Here is a 16,594-nt window from a genome sequence, read left to right as displayed (position 1 = left end):
GTGATTTTGAGCAGCTTTTCATGTGCTTCTTGGCCATCTGTATGTCTTTTTTGGAGAAATGTCTATTTAGGTCTTCTGCCCATTTTTTGATTGGGTTGTTTGTTTTTTTAATGTTGAGGTGCATGAGCTGTTTATATATTTTGGAGATTAATCCTTTGTCCATTGATTCATTTGCAAATATTTTCCCCCCTTCTGAGGGTTGTCTTTTTGTCTTGTTTGTAGTTTCCTTTGCTTTGCAAAAGCTTTTAAGTTTCATTAGGTCTCTCTTTTTTTTTTTTGTCTCATTTGTTTTTGTTTTTACTTCCATTACTCTAGGAGGTGGATCAAAAAAGATCTTGCTGTGATTTATGTCAGTGTTCTTCCTATGTTTTCCTCTAAGAGTTTTATAGTGTCCGGTCTTACATTTAGGTCTCTAATCCATTTTGATTTTATTTCTGTGTCTGGTGTTAGGGAGTGTTCTACTTTCATTCTTTTACATGTAGCCATCCAGTTTTCCCAGCACCACTTTTTTTTTTTTTTTTTTGTGGTACGCGGGCCTCTCCTGTTGCAGAGCACAGGCTCTGGACGCGCAGGCTCAGCGGCCACGGCTCATGGGCCCAGCCGCTCTGCGGCATGTGGGATCTTCCCAGTCTGGGGCACGAACCCGTGTCCCCTGCATCGGCAGGCGGACTCTCAACCACTGCGCCACCAGGGAAGCCCACCCCCTTTTTTTTTTTCACTTATTGAAGAGACTGTCTTTTCTCCATTGTATATCCTTGCCTCCTTTGTCATAGATTAGTTGACCGTAGGTGTGTGGGTTTATCTCTGGGCTTTCAATCCTGTTCCATTGATCTATATTTCTGTTTTTGTGCCAGTATCATATTGTCTTGATTGCTGTAGCTTTGTAGTATAGTCTGAAGTCACGGAGTCTGATACATCCAGCTTGTTTTTTTTCTCTCAAGACCACTTTGGCTATTTGGGGTCTTTTGTGTCTCCATACCAATTTTAAGGTTTTATGTTCTAGCTCTGTAAAAACTGCCACTGGTAATTCGATAGGGATTGCATTGAATCTGTAGATTGCTTTGTGTAGTATAGTCATTTTCACAATATTGATTCTTCCAATCCAAGAACATGTTATATCTCTTTGTCTGTTTGTGTCATCTTTGATTTCTTTCATCAGTGTCTTACAGTTTTCTGAGTACAGGTCTTTTACCTCCTTACGTAGATTTATCCCTACATATTGTATTCTTTTTGTTGCAATGGTGAATGGGATTGTTGCCTTAATTTCTCTTTCTGATATTTCATTGTTAGTGTATAGGAATGTAAGAGATTTCTGTGCATTAATTTTGTATCCTGCAACTTTACCAAATTCATTGATTAGCTCTAGTAGTTTTCTGGTGGCATCTTTAGGCTTCTCTATGTATAATATCATGTGATCAACAAACAGTGACAGTTTTATTTCTTCTTTTCCAGCTTGTATTCCTTTTATTTCTTTTACTTCTCTGATTGCCATGGCTTGGACTTCAAAAACTATGTTGAATAATAGTGGCGAGAGTGCACATCCTTGTCTTGTTCCTGACCTTAGAGGAAATGCTTTCAGTTTTTCACCATTGAGAATGACATTTGCTGTGGGTTTGTCATATATGGCCTTTATTATGTTGAGGTATGTTCACTCTATGCCCACTTTCTGAAGAGTTTTTATCATAAATGGGTGTTGAATTTTATCAAAAGCTTTTTCTGCATCTATTGAGATGATCATATGGTTTTTATTCTTCATGGTGTATCACAGTAATTGATTTACATATATTGAAGAATCCTTGCATCCCTGGGATAAATCCCACTCATGGTGTATGATCATTTTTAAGTGTTGTTGGATTCTGTTTGCTAGTATTTAGTTGAGGATTTTTGCATCTATATTCCTCAGTGATATTGGTCTGTAATTTTCTTTTTTTGTAGTATCTTTGTCTGGTTTTGGTATCAGGGTGATGGTGGCCTCATAGAATGAGTTTAGGAGTTTTCCTTCCTCTGCAATTTTTTGGAAGAGTTTGGGAAGGATGGGTGTTAGCTCTTCTCTAAATGTTTGATAGAGTTCACCTGTGAAGCCATCTGGTCCTGGACTTTTGTTTGTTGGCAGAGTTTTAAGCACAGTTTCAATTTCATTACTTGTGATTGGTCTGTTTATATTTTCTGTTTCTTCCTGGTTCAGTCTTGGAAGATTATACCTTTCTAAGAATTTGTCCATTCCTTCCAGGTTCTCCATTTTATTGGCATAGAGTTGCTTGTAGGAGTCTCTTAGGATGCTTTGTATTTCTATGGTGTCTGTTGTAACTTGTCCTTTTTCATTTTTAATTTTATTGATTTGAGTCCTCTCCCTCTTTTTCTTAATGAGTCTTGCTAAAGGTTTATCAATTTTGTTTATCTTCTCAAAGAACCAGCTTTTAGTTTTATTGATCTTTGCTATTGTTTTCTTTGTTTCTATTTCATTTATTTCTACTCTGATCTTTGTGATTTCTTTCCTTCTACTAACTTTGGGTTTTGTTCTTCTTTCTCCAGTTGCTTTAGGTTTAAGTTTAGATTGTTTATTTGAGATTTTTCTTGTTTCTTGAGGTAGGCTTGTATAGCTATAAACTTCCCTCTTAGAACTGCTTTTGCTGCATCCCGTAGGTTTTGGATCGTCGTGTTTTTGTTGTAATTTGTCTCTAGGTATTTTCTGATTTCCTCTTTGATTTCTTCAGTGATCTCTTGGTTATTTAGTAACATATTGTTTAGCCTCCATGTGTTGAGTTTTTTACGTTTTTTTCCCTGTAATTGATTTCTAATCTCATAGCGTTGTGGTCGGAAAAGATGCTTGATATGATTTCAGTTTTCTTAAATTTACCGAGGCTTGATTTGTGACTCAAGATGTGATCTGTCCTGGAGAATGTTCTGTGTGCACTTGAGAAGAAAATGTAATCTGCTGTTTTTAGATGGAATGTCCTATAAGTATCAGTTAAATCTGGTGCATTGTATCACTTAAAGCTTGTGTTTCCTTATTAATTTCCTGTTTGCATGATCTGTCCATTGGTGTAAGTGAGGTGTTAAAGTTCCCCACTATTATTGTTTTACTGTCAATTTCCTTTTTTATAGCTGTTAGCAGTTGCCTTATATATTGAGGTGCTCCTACGTTGGGTGCATATATGTTTATAACTGTTATATCTTCTTCTTCAGTTGATCCCTTGATCATTATGTAGTGTCCTTGTCTTTTGTAACATTCTTTATTTTAAAGTCTATTTTATGTTATATGAGTATTGCTATTGCAACTTTTTTTGATTTCTATTTGCATGGAATATCTTTTTCCATCCCTTCACTTTCAGTCTGTATGTGTCCCTAGGTCTGAAGTGGGTCTCTTGTAGACAGCCTATATATGGGTCTTGTTTTTGTATCCATTCAACGAGCCTGTGTCTTTTGGTTGGAGCATATAATCCATTCACGTTTAAGGTAATTATCGATATGTATGTTCCTGTACCATTTTCTTAATTGTTATGGGTTTGTTTTTGTAGGTCCTTTTCTTCTCTTGCGCTTCCCACTTAGAGAAGTTCCATTAGTATTTGTTGTAGAGCTGGTTTGGTGGTGTCTCTTAGCTTTTGCTTGTCTGTAAAGCTTTTCATTTCTCCATCGAATCTGAATGAGATCCTTGCTGGGTAGAGTAATCTTGGTTGTAGTTTCTTCCCTTTCATCACTTTAAATATATCATTTAAATATATGTAAGCTTCCAGATGGGGGGTACTGGTGGTGGGTAGAGTTGGTTGTTGCTCTGGTGGGCAGAGCTCAGTAAACCTCCGTAGTTTTCTTTCATCTGAAAATATCTTTATCTTCATTCCTGAAGGGTATTTTTGCTAGATACAGAGGTTGACAGTTCTTTTCTTTCAGCACTTTAAACGTGTTCTGCCATTTCCTCCTGTCGTCTGTGTTTTCTGGTGAGAAAGCTGCACTCATTTGAATCCTTATTCTATAGGTCATGTGTCTCTTTTTTCGCTGGATTCATTACACACACACACGCACTCACCCCCAGTGGCTTCTTTATCTTTAGTTTTTGTCAGTTTGATTACCTCTGGGCATGGATTTCTTTGGATTTTTTTGTTCGGTGTTTACTTTGCTTTTTCTTATTGTGGTAAAAAATATATAACATAAAATTTATCATTTTTGCCATTTTTAAGTGTACGATTCTGTGGCATTAAGTACATTCACATTGTTGTGCAACCATTACCACCTCTATCTCCAGAACTTTTTCATCTTCCCCAACTGAAACTCTGTACCCATTAAACAATAGTAAGTCTCATAAGATTTACCATGTAGTATATTTTAATTAACTGTAAAAAATTCTTTGTTTGTAGTATATTCAACAGAACATAAGAGCAGATTGTTCCAATATTGACAAAATTCTTGAACCACCTGAAGGCCAAGATGAAGGTGTATGGAAGTATGAACATTTAAGGTAGGTCTTTATTATGTATCAAAATAGTAATAGTACTCCTAGTAGTAAAAAATAACCTTTAATATTAATGATGATTACGAATCATAAATTAAATTAGTTAACTACAGACCAAAAAGCAAAATTCTAAAGCTTTTATGTTTTCAAGTTATAAAGTTTTCAACATTGTTATTTTCTCATTGTTTTCTATATTTATGTATTTGGGCCTTATTATCTTTTTACACAGTTTTCCTTAATCACATCATTTAATCACAGATGCATTATTTCCATGTACCTACTCATTTCTACTACCTACTACTTACCTACTTTATTTCTCTCTAGAGGTCCTAGTCTAGACTTGGTAGCTGATGAGTTACCTGGTAACTAGTGTGAACTTCCAGTCTTTCGTTTGGTAAATGGAGATTAATTATAATCCTGAAGTAAGGAGTTTTAGAGCTTTTCATAATATCCTTTGAATGAGAAAATTGATTTATAATGAATCATGAGTTAAATTTAGAAGCAGTTGTATTCTGAAGCTACTAGGTTATTTCTTGAAGTTATAAACTTTCCATTGTAAATGGGAGCTAGGATGAGTTGATACATTAAAAATAGAGGATGCTGCATGAGATATGTGTTCATCAGAGTTTGTTACTTTGAGTTGATTTTTAGATAATAAGGTGGGGTAGAGATATGACTTTTCCTGAATAAATTAGACCACATTTCCTGTGATGAGTGCCTCAATTTGTAGACAAGGTACTTTTTCTGTTGTTTTGTTTTGATGCTATAGGCTTGTCTAGATATTGTTAAGACAGTGTCTTGTCATAACCGTTCAGCAGTTTCAGGATGCTGAGACTTCTTTGTAATCTGCCATTTTCTTGGGCAAGTCACTTGACTACTTGATTGAGTTTTTTTTTTTTTTAATACATCTCGATGCATGATATTTGAAAGCATGAGTATGTAGATGTTATGCCATTCTTATAAATATAGAGAACACTTTAGTATAATATATCCTCTGTCTTTTTTTAATCAGCTTTGAAAATAACTACTTCCTTACCTATGGGATTAATGATGAAAATAAGCAAGCATGTTTTTTTCACTGTAAGCATAATTCCTAAAAAGTGAGGATTCATTTTAATTTATAAGATTTTTATTTCAGATCTAAGAAAAACCTTTTCCTCCCTATTTAACTTAGACCATGAAATATGCATTATACAAAACTTGTAAAATCTTTCTTATTCATATTCCATTTGTCCTGGTGCTATTGTTACTACTTTTGGGATTTTTTGATATTAACCACTTTTTTTGTTTTGTATAATTTATGTATTATATATGACATATATATTCTTTTGTCTCTTTATTATAGTGTATACATTTTTTTAAAAAATTATTTATTTATTTATTTTTATTTTTGGCTGCGTTGGGTCTTCGTTGCTGCGCGCGGGCTTTCTCTAGTTACGGCGAGTGGGGGCTACTCTTCATTGCCGTGGGTGCTCATTGTGGTGGCTTCTCTTGTTGCAGAGCAAAGGATCTAGGTGCTCAGGCTTCAGTAGTTACAGCACGTGGGCTCAGTAGTTGTGGCTCACGGGCTTAGTTACTCCGCAGCATGTGGGATCTTCCTGGACCAGGGCTCGAACCTGTGTCCCCTGCATTGGTAGGCGGGTTCTTAACCACTGCACCACCAGGGAAGCCCATAGTGTATACATCTTTATAGTTGAGCAAGAAGAGTTTTAAAAGCAGTTTGATTTCTTTTTGCATGTGCTTAGTGTTACTGATTTGAGGCTTAATACTTGCTGTTACTGATTAATGCAGTTGATTATATTATGATGTTAATGGGAATTGAATCATGACCTCAGTCAAATCTCCCACTACTCCCTACTGAATATTTGTAATTAGGAAAAGATGCCCCTTCCTCTGAGCAGCTGCAATCCCATGCTAGTATGCATGGCTTAGTGACTAGAGTGTAGACTAGATTTCAGCTCTGGCTTGTCTTTTCAGCTGCATAACTATGTGTGTTAGTCCTATACTGAATTAACTTGAAGCTGTTAGGTTTGCACTATTTGCCACAGATTGTACCTATAGCACTGACAAGTCAGTTAGCTTAATTTTCCTGTTGGCCATAAGTAGGTTGGACTAGATGAGAAACTTGTTTATCACCACTTGTCTTTATTACCACTTAGTAGAAAACAACTCAGAAGCACATAACATCCAACTTACAGATATGGGGCAGTAGAGGACTATGTGGTGATTCAGAAATAGTGTTATTTGTATAATCTAAGAACAGCATTATTATTAGGCATCTGGAAAAGAAGTACAGTTATAGACAACTGAAAATTTGACCCTTGTTTTTTAATTTGCTTTCTTCTATTTTAATGTATGTTATAAATAAATAAATAAATAAATAAATATAGTTTTTCTTTCACATATGTGCAGTGTTTTGGGTTTTTTGTTTTTCTTTTGGAACTTTCTTTTATCTTCTAATTATAGGTTTTAGCCTTGCATATTTGCGGAACCAAAGTGTATTCATTTGTTTGATGGGGAAACATAGCGATTAATTTGATAGATTTTTAGAGGGAACACATTCAGTACTTTGAGAACATAAAATATCTTTATGACATAAAGGATTAATTGTCTTTTCATATCAAATAGCAAATCTGTCTAAAAATGATCTAAATGTCATGTAATTTGCTCCATTTTTCATTTATTCAAAAATATTTTTTGGGCACTTAACTATTGTAAGAACAATCCAAGCATTGTTCTAGGCTTTATAATTCTCAGTTTGACAATTTTAGAGGGAAAGTACATCATGAAAAAATGCCCAATATCTATTAAGTGACAAAAAAGCAAGTTATGAAATTGTGTATGATATGATTCCAATATATTTTAATCTATCCAGAGAAAATCAGATTTGCATGTAAACAGTAACTATCTTTCGGGAAGAGGTCATGGAAGTACGGAGGACTTTCCTGTTTTACATTTTGTATTTGGTCCTGTTTGGAGTTTTTAGAAGGAGCATGTTGTTTGTAATCAGAATAAAACCTGTATAATATATAGGAATATAAAACGTCTAGTCTTTCTTCTGATTATCTGTATACAGATATGTACACACACATGAATTTTTACATAACTGGAATCTTACTGTGAATATAAGTATATATCCTTTGTATGTTTATGTAATACCAACATTTCACTACTCTCCAATTGCTAATCATTTATAATGTTTCAAAGAAATTTTTTATGTATATAGTTTCAGTGAACATCTTTGTACATATGTCTACATGGCAGTTCTGATTATTTCATTAGAATAGATTCTTAGGAGAATGACTTAGTTAAAAAATATACACTTTGTAAGGGTCTTGGTAAATATTTTCAAAGTATTTCTCAGAAAAATTGTACCAATTTCCAGTGTGTAACAGTAATCAACTCACTGAACTCTGATATTGAACATTATTGTTAGGGTTGTTAGTCTTGGGTTTTGTTTACTAATGTGTATGTCTTTGTAAGGAATGTACCATGTAAGTTCAGGTGGTATTGATAATGATGATGAGGGAGGAAGGATGGTACTGATGGGATTCTGTTTTTACAATTAATATTCTAAAAATAATATGGAGGATAAGACTTTTCATTTATATATTTACATTTTTAGGCAATTCTGTCTTGAGCTAAATGGACTTGCTGTCAAACTTCAGGTAATATTTTCTTTAAGTTAAAGCTATAATTGAAAGTTCTGATTTTTTTTTCTGTTTTTGTAAATTAATGTGCTTACAAAGACTTACCCAAATTTTTAATTTATTCTAGAATTTTACATGAAATGTAGCAACTCAAATGATAAACTTTTTCATTGTTATTTTACATATTAATAAATGTAACTATTTTAACAGAGTGAATGCCATCCAGATACATGCACTCAGATGACAGCAACTGAACAATGGATTTTTCTTTGTGCAGCTCATAAAACACCAAAAGAGGTGAGAATTTATGAAATAGAATGACTAATAAAATCATCATAACCTTAATCTCTTTAAGATAGTGGTAGACAAATTTTTTGAGTTTTTAGGTCACTGTTTATTTTGCCCTTTGGTTTAGAGTTCTTTGCTGCAAGGTCATTGGTACAGTGCTACTTTAGGGTTTCTTGTGATTAGTATCTTTTTAAAAATTTTTAATTGAAATTATCATTGACCTACACTGTATTAGTTTCAGGTGTATGACATAGTGATTCGATATTTCTGTACATTACAAAATGATCACCGTGATAAGTTTAGTTACCATCTGTCACCATACAAAATTATTACAATATTATTGAGAGTATTCTTCATATTGTACATTTCATCTGTGTGACTCATTCATTTTGTAACTGGAAGTTTATACCTTTTAATCTTCCTTACCTATTTCACTCCTCCTACCTTCCCTCTGGCAACCACCTTTGTTCTCTATGTCTATGACTCTGCTTCTGTTTTGTTGTTTGTTCATTTGTTTTGTTTTTTAGATTCCACATATAAGTGAAATCATATGGTATTTGTCTTTCTCTGTCTGACTTATTTCACTTAGCTTAATAGCCTCTAGGTCCATCCATGTTGTCACAAATGGCAAAATTTCATTCTTTTTTATGCCAGTGTGTATACATACCACATATTCCTTATCTTTTCATCTAATCAGTGGATACTTAAGTTGCTTCCATATCTTGGCTACTGTAAATAATGCTGCAGTGAACATGGGGGTGCATATATCTGTTTGAATTAGTGTTTTTGTTTTCTTTGGAAAGGTACCCAGGAGTGAATTGCTGGCTCATATGGCAGTTCCATTTTTAATGTTTTTAGGAACTGCCATCCTGTTTTCTATACTGGTATCGATTTACATTCCCTCCAACAATGCGTGAGGGTTCCCATTTCTCCTCATCAGTACTTATTTGTTGTCTTTTTTTTTTTTAACTTTTTATTTTATGTTGGAGTATAGCCAATTGTGTCTTTTTTTAAAAAAATTATTTATTTATTTATTTATTTTATATTTGGCTGCGTTGGGTCTTCATTGCTATGTGTGGGCTTTCTTTAGTTGTGGGTTGTGGTGCGCGGACCTCTCATTGTGGTGGCTTCTCTTGTTGTGGAGCACAGGCTCTAGGGCACACGGGCTTCAGTAGTTGTGGCACACGGGCTCAGTAGTTGCGGCTCGCAGGCTCTAGAGCACAGGCTTAGTAGTTGTGGTGCACAGGTTTAGTTGCTCCGCGGCATGTGGGATGTTCCCCGACCAGGGCTCGAACCTGTGTCTCCTGCATTGGCAGGTGGATTCTTAACCACTGAGCCACCAGGGAAGCCCGTGTCTTTTTGATAATAGTCATTTTTTTTAAAACTTATTTATTTAATTTATTTATTTTTGGCTGCGCTGGGTCTTCGTTGCTGCGTGCAGGCTTTCTCTAGTTGCGGCAAGTGGGGGCTACTCTTCGTTGCAGTGTGTGGGCTTCTCATTGTGGTGGTTTCTCTTGTTGCAGAGCATGGGCTCTAGGCACACAGACTTCAGTAGTTGTGGCACATGGGCTCAGTAGTTACGGCTCATGGGCTCCAGAGTGCAGGCTCAGTAGTTGTGGTTCACGGGCTTAGTTGATCCGCAGCATGCGGGATCTTCCCAGACCAGGGCTGGAACCCATGTCCCCTGCGTTGGCAGGTGGATTCTTAACCACCGCGCCACCAGGGAAGCCTGATTATAGTCTTTTTAAAAATATTTATTTACTTATTTATTTTTTGGCTGCATCAGGTCTTAGTTGCGGCAAGTAGGATCATTCGTTGTGGCACACGGGCTCTTTGTTGCTGTGTGCAGGCTTCTCTCTAGTTGTGGTGCACAGGCTCCAGAGTGCATAGGCTCAGTAGTTGCAGCATGCGGGCTCTCTAGTTGTGGCACGCGGGCTCCAGAGCGCACAAACTCTGTAGTTGTAGCGGGTTTAGTTGCTTCACGGCATATGGGATCTTAGTTCCCCAACCAGGGATTGAACCGGCATCCCCTGCATTGCAAGATGGATTCTCAACCACTGGACCACCAAGGAAGTCCCCAATAATAGTCTTTTTGGCAAGTGTGAGTTGATATCTCATTGTGGTTTGATTTGCATTTCCCTGATTAGTGATGTTGAGCATCTTTTCCTGTGTCTGTTGGCTATCTGTATGTCTTCTTTGGGAAAATGTCTATTCAGATCTTCTGCCCATTGTTTAATCTGATTGTCAAAGAGTGTATTGCCTATGTTTTCTTCTAGGAGTTTTATGGTTTCCCACCTCACATTTAAGTCTTAAATACAGTTTGAGTTTAGTTTTGTATATGGTGTGAGAAAGTAATCCAGTTTGACTCTTTTGCATGTAGCTGTCCAGTTTTCCCAGCACCATTTATTGAAGAGACTCTCTTTTCCCCATTATGTATTGCCTCTTTTGTAATAGATAATTGACCATGTAAGTGTGGGCTCTCTATTCTGTTCCATTGATCTATATGTCTATTTTTGTGCCAGTACCATACTGTTTTGATTACTGTAGCTTTGTAATATAGATTCAAATCAGGGCACGTGATACCTCCAGCTTTGTTGTTCTTTCTTAAATCGTTTTAGCTATTTGGGGTCTTTTGTGTTTCTATACAAATTTTAAAATTATTTGTTTTAGTTCTGTGAAAAATGCCATAGGTATTTTGATAAGGATTACATTGAATATGTAGATTGCTTTTGGTAGTACAGTCATTTTAACAGTAATAATTCTTATAATCCATGAACACAGTGTACCTTTCCATTTGTTTGTATAGTATCATTTTTCATAATTGGACAATTGAATGGGCTAGAACTTATGATTCACTGGCTATGACAGAATAACACCTGTCATATGGTGTGTAATGGATGAGATGCACCAGTTCAGATTTTTGGTTTAGTCTTAATTTCTTTTGATAGGAATAACTGTTGGTGATTACTAGTTGATTCTTAGTCTGTCAAATAGAAATGTTACTTTTGAACTTTATAGATCAATATTTTTTCTCTACACTTCATTAATATTTCTTACTACTTATTTGAAAGCTACTATAATGATTTTCCTCTCCATAATTGGTCTTACCCTCAAAAACTTATTCATGTTATTTTCTCCTTTTTTAGTTTTTGTCAAGGTGAGAGTATAGGAAGTAGCAATTTTTAGAGAACATTTTTTGTTTTAAATAATTCCTTCATGTTATCTAACACCTAGTACATATTCAGTTTTCCTTAGTTGTCTCAAAAGTGTCGTTTACAACTGGTTTGTTTAAACTATGCATTGCATTTCCCTTGATCTGCATTCCCTTTTAATCTGTAGTAATTAGTTTTTGCTTGACATTGACTCATTGAAAATAGTTAAGTTAGGCCTGTGCTGTAGGATTATAGACCTTTAAGTGATCATTATATTGACAGACCTCTAAGGCTTAAAGACAGGTAATTCCCTAGTTGGAAAATCAATATTTTATGTTCTTTTGTTTGAAAAGGCAAATTCTCCAAAATAAGAGGTATCTGATACCTGTCTAAGCTAATAGTACTTATTTTTTAAGACTGACTTCACTCATGGTGTTACTTTTTTTGAGTTAATAAATTGAAGCAGTGTTAAGGTTGTGTATCATTCTACATCTGGGAAAATCATAGCAGTTTCATTGATAATTCACTGAAATTGGCTACATAGTATAGTAAATGATGTGATAATTCCAATTAGGAAACTGAATCCGAAAAGCTAGTTTCATTTTGGCAAATAGTAAAGATGCATTATTCTCACTTTATTTATTTTTTAATAAATTTATTTATTTATTTTTGGCTGTGTTGGGTCTTCGTTGCTGTGCGTGGGCTTTCCTCTAGTTGCAGCGAGCAGGGGCTCCCCTTCATTGCAGTGCACGGGCTTCTCATTGCGGTGGCTTCTCTTGTTGTGGATCATGGGCTGTAGGCACGCGGGCTTCAGTAGTTGTGGCACTTGGGCTTAGTTGCTCCACGGCATGTGGGATCTTCCCGGACCTGGGCTCGAACCCGTGTCTCCTGCATTGGCAGGCGGATTCTTAACCACTGCACCACCAGGGAAGTCCCTAGAAATTTTTAAATTAAATATGTAGCTTGCATTATATTTCCACGCTGACTTAAAGGTTGTAAAAGTGTCCCATGGTACACCCAAATGACCAATATGAATGAGAAACACAGTGACTTGGGATATTTGTTTTTGACCAAGTCATCTGTAATCATATACATGGAGAAAGATACTTTTTTCAGTAAATACTGCTCATGTTCCTATTTTAGGCAGTGAGTCTACTAGCTATAAATTCCTGTGGATGTATAGTTAGAAAAATACTTTTTTTTTGGTTTAGATAATCTTTATGTATTTGCCATGTACTATACTAAGCCATATTTAGTAGTTACAGCATTTTTAAACACCAGTTTCATTCTCAACAGTTGAAAAATACTCTAATTACTAGGTAGAACTAGAGTCATTTTTATTTCTTTCTCTAGTTTATTTTTTCCTTCTTCGTTCCCTGGTTCATTCTCAGTCTTCCTTTCTTTTGATGCTTCTTCCTCTCTGCCCTCAGAAGAAATGAATGAGGAGAATTACTTGACAGTTTTATTTTTCCTTTAATAGGTTTGCTGATTTGCCATGAGACAAATAGGTTTCATTGTTTCTGATAAATGAAATAGGGTAAGACAGGTTTATTAAAATATAAAGGAACTTCAGATTTCATATTAAATTGCAAAGGAAGAAAAATTTTGAGAGAGCTGATAGATTGGTAACAGGGTACCAGCAACATTATAAGGCATGCTTTTTAAGATGTAAGGAGGCAGTGATCTCTGGAGGCATTTGTGAAGTGAAAGAGGCTGCTGGGCCACTTGGTAAAGTATAAATCAGTGGACTAGGAATCAGTGTATCTGGGTTATGGTTTTTAAGTCCTTCCTAGCTGTATCATCTTGCATAAGTCATTGACCAATAGTCAAGGGTAGTCCCTGTTGCTGTTCATCATTCTTCAGGGGTTCTCCCTGTCATGCTTCAGAGTTGGGATATTTGCATGCTTGCTTACTTGAATCTCTGTCGTTACAACAGAGTCAGCCTCCTCTTAGACAGCATGCCTAAAAAGCAGACTTTCCTAAGTTGGACTGCTTGTTTTTTGAAGTATTCCTTATCTTTGCCTATAGACTTTTAAGATCTGGCGAGAAACCTGTGCATATTCTGCAAACTGATCAGCCTCAGTTTCCTCATATGTAAAGCCAGAGGGTTAGATTAGATAATCAGGTGTTCTTCCCAGCTCTGAGCATTGTTTTCTTCTAGGTACAATATTGAGAGTGAGAAATTGGGGGACTGACTCACTTATTTTCTAGAAGCCAGGTATTATAGTTGAAGGGGATAATAAAGCCTTATTTATTGACATAACATTGAATTTTACAGTCATTCTGATATTGTAAGGAACTTTTTCTTAGACTATGCTCAGGGTTTTTGGAATAAGACGCTTAAGTAATAAATATACCTAATTTTAGAGGTAGAGCTCTTTGTTGATGCATTTTTATATCCTTTCTTTTATAGTGTCCTGCTATAGACTATACTAGACACACACTTGATGGTGCTGCATGTCTTCTGAATAGCAATAAATATTTTCCCAGCAGGTAAACAAAACTTTTAAACATGGTGCTGAACTTTTTGGATTTAATTTTAAAGATTACTGTTTTTAAAACTAAAACTAGTTTGCTTGTTAATACATTGTATTCTTTAAACTGTTTTTTTAACCTATTATATATTTGGCTTGTTCAGAATTATTCAAGTTTTGAAATTAAGATTGTGGTTAAACTAAAGGCATCAGCACTCAGCTCCTGAATCTCACAGGCCAGTTCAGTTCCTGCTGCTGTGCATCATTTTCCAGGGCTCTCCCTTCATGCTTTAGAGTTGGGATTTCTACACACTTGCTTACTTGAATCTCTGTGGTAGAGAGAGGCATCCTCTTAGCCTGCCTAAAGAGCAGATTTTCCTAAGTTGGACTGCTTATATATTTTTTTCTAAGTATGTTCTATGTATTTCCAGAGTTTTTTTTTAATTGTATAGTTGATTTACAATGTTGTATTAATTACTGCTGTACAGCAAAGTGACTCAGTTATACATATATATACATTCTTTTTCATATTCTTTTCCATTATGGTTTATCACAGGATATTGAATAGAGTTCCCTGTGCTATACAGTAGGACCTTCTTGTTTACCCATTCTGTATATACCAGTTTGCATCTGCTAATCCCAGACTCCCAATCCATCCCTCTCCTAATCTCCTCCCCCTTGGCAACCACCAGTCTCTTCTCTGTTGGGATTTGCTTATTTTTAAAGGAGTCCTTATCCTTGCCTTCAGATTTTTAAGATCTGAGAAGAAGCGTGTGCATACTGTAATATATTATTGGTGAGGTTTGTGACTGGCCTTTTATTCTATTAAGATATTTGTTACCAGTTGGATAGATTTGGAGACTTTGCCCCAATATCACTAACTTCAAAGGGCTCATATAAAATAGGTGAAAAATAACGGTTTTTGCCTTGGTATCCTATGTACATTTTTTTAAAAATCAGAAATATGTAGGCAGTTTTTATTTCTCACACACACATGAAAAAGAATTGAGTTCTGTAGAATAAAACAATAATTCTTTCAGTAGTTTTAATTAGCTCTAGTGGACAGAGTGTTAATGTCATAAACATATATTTTAGTAAGTTTTGTTGTGTCAGGATTTGTTTTAATTGCATTAAACTTTAGCAAAGTTTCAGAACTATAATACTGAATTTCTTGGGCAGTGTGGTTAGGTAGAAAGAGCACTGCCCCAGGAGTGAAGAGCAGGGGTTTTAGTCCTGCCCTTGCCACTTACTAGTGCTGTGACCTGGCCTGGTCACTTACTTTCTCTGGTGTCAGTTTCTGCACTTGTGAATTGAGAAGATTGGACTATACTGTTCCTAAGATCTGTCCAGCTCTATAAATCTATGATTTCTTATCTATTTCTAGGGTTAGCATAAAGGAATCATCTGTAGCAAAACTAGGATCAGTATGCCGTAGGATTTACAGAATATTTTCACATGCTTATTTTCATCACCGGCAGATATTTGATGAATATGAAGTAAGTATATTTCACTAATTGTCCTGATATGTTCTTATCAGAATGACAATAATAAATGTTGATATTATGTCTCATTTATTTGGTTTTGAGTAAAAAATGACATATTTTTTTCCCTCTCTACAGAATGAAACATTTTTGTGTCATCGGTTTACTAAATTTGTGATGAAATATAATTTGATGTCCAAGGATAACCTGATTGTACCGATTTTAGAAGAAGAAGTTCAGAATTCAGTTTCTGGGGAAAGTGAAGCATGAAGGGAATCATATAGAAAAAAATGTACTGATCACATAATTAACATTAATTATGTACTGTATATATATCATTTTAGACACATCAATCACGTATCCATAGTATAGCTTCTTTGTTTAGTATAGGTTTTTGTATGCTGAGTGTTGCCTTTTAAAATGGGAGATACTTTTTAAGTTATTCATGAGCTGTATATTCACTGGTGTGGCACTCATCGTTTTTAAATAAGATTAGTATTATCTGTTTATAATGCCCGTTAATAAAAGAATTTACAGTTTGGTAAAATTGCTGCTAAACAATCATTGGATCACAATCCTCATCAAATAAACACGTCTATGAAAAAGATGAGTGAGCTTGAGGTTTCACACAAGCCATTTACTAAAGAGATAGTAATGTTTTCCTTTGGTTTTATACCTGAGTTTTGATATTCTAGAAAATTCTGTAGCACATAGTTCAGTCTTAACTGTTAAGTTTTCCAAAGTGAGATAAAAGTGTTTTTAAATTCTGTTTATACTTTTTGATATATATATATGATTATGTGTATGTCCAAATATAAATGAAAATGAAGCATTAGTAATACTTAAATAATCTTACTATGCTACATAAAGTATATTCTAGACCAGCATACTTGGAAAGGATTTATCTTTCTGTTCAGTGGACTGTTACATACAAGATGATAATGATAAAAGCGTGTAATTGATGTTCCCACTGGAAACCTGCCCTGTCCTTCCCTTCTCTTCATTTCCCTTAACTCTCCCCAAAGTACATTACCTGAGAAGCTTTTCACCAGACTGTGATTTAGTGGTGGCTTATACCTATTTATATTTGTATTAATTGCCT

The 16,594-nt window shown here is 35.2% G+C and overlaps 1 protein-coding gene across 2 annotated transcripts in view; it reads left to right on the top strand.

The window, feature by feature from the left end:
• LOC307057109 (MOB-like protein phocein) overlaps positions 1–16,376 on the top strand; it is a 37,980-nt gene extending 21,604 nt beyond the window's left edge. For both annotated transcript variants that reach the window (XM_079710143.1, XM_079710141.1), the window contains 6 exons: positions 4,353–4,453; positions 8,073–8,115; positions 8,308–8,394; positions 13,951–14,030; positions 15,396–15,507; positions 15,631–16,376. In XM_079710143.1, coding sequence (XP_079566269.1) covers positions 4,353–4,453; positions 8,073–8,115; positions 8,308–8,394; positions 13,951–14,030; positions 15,396–15,507; positions 15,631–15,762 — 555 coding nt within the window. In that variant the 3' untranslated portion in view covers positions 15,763–16,376. The remainder of the gene's footprint in view (positions 1–4,352; positions 4,454–8,072; positions 8,116–8,307; positions 8,395–13,950; positions 14,031–15,395; positions 15,508–15,630) is intronic.
• The last annotated feature ends 218 nt before the right edge of the window (positions 16,377–16,594 follow it).

The sequence above is a fragment of the Hyperoodon ampullatus genome (assembly GCF_949752795.1).
Source record: "Hyperoodon ampullatus genome assembly, chromosome: 8".
Taxonomy (NCBI): Eukaryota; Metazoa; Chordata; class Mammalia; order Artiodactyla; family Ziphiidae; genus Hyperoodon; species Hyperoodon ampullatus.
The sequence above is the reverse complement of the archived record's forward strand: the minus strand, read 5'-3'. Positions and strand labels throughout refer to the sequence as shown.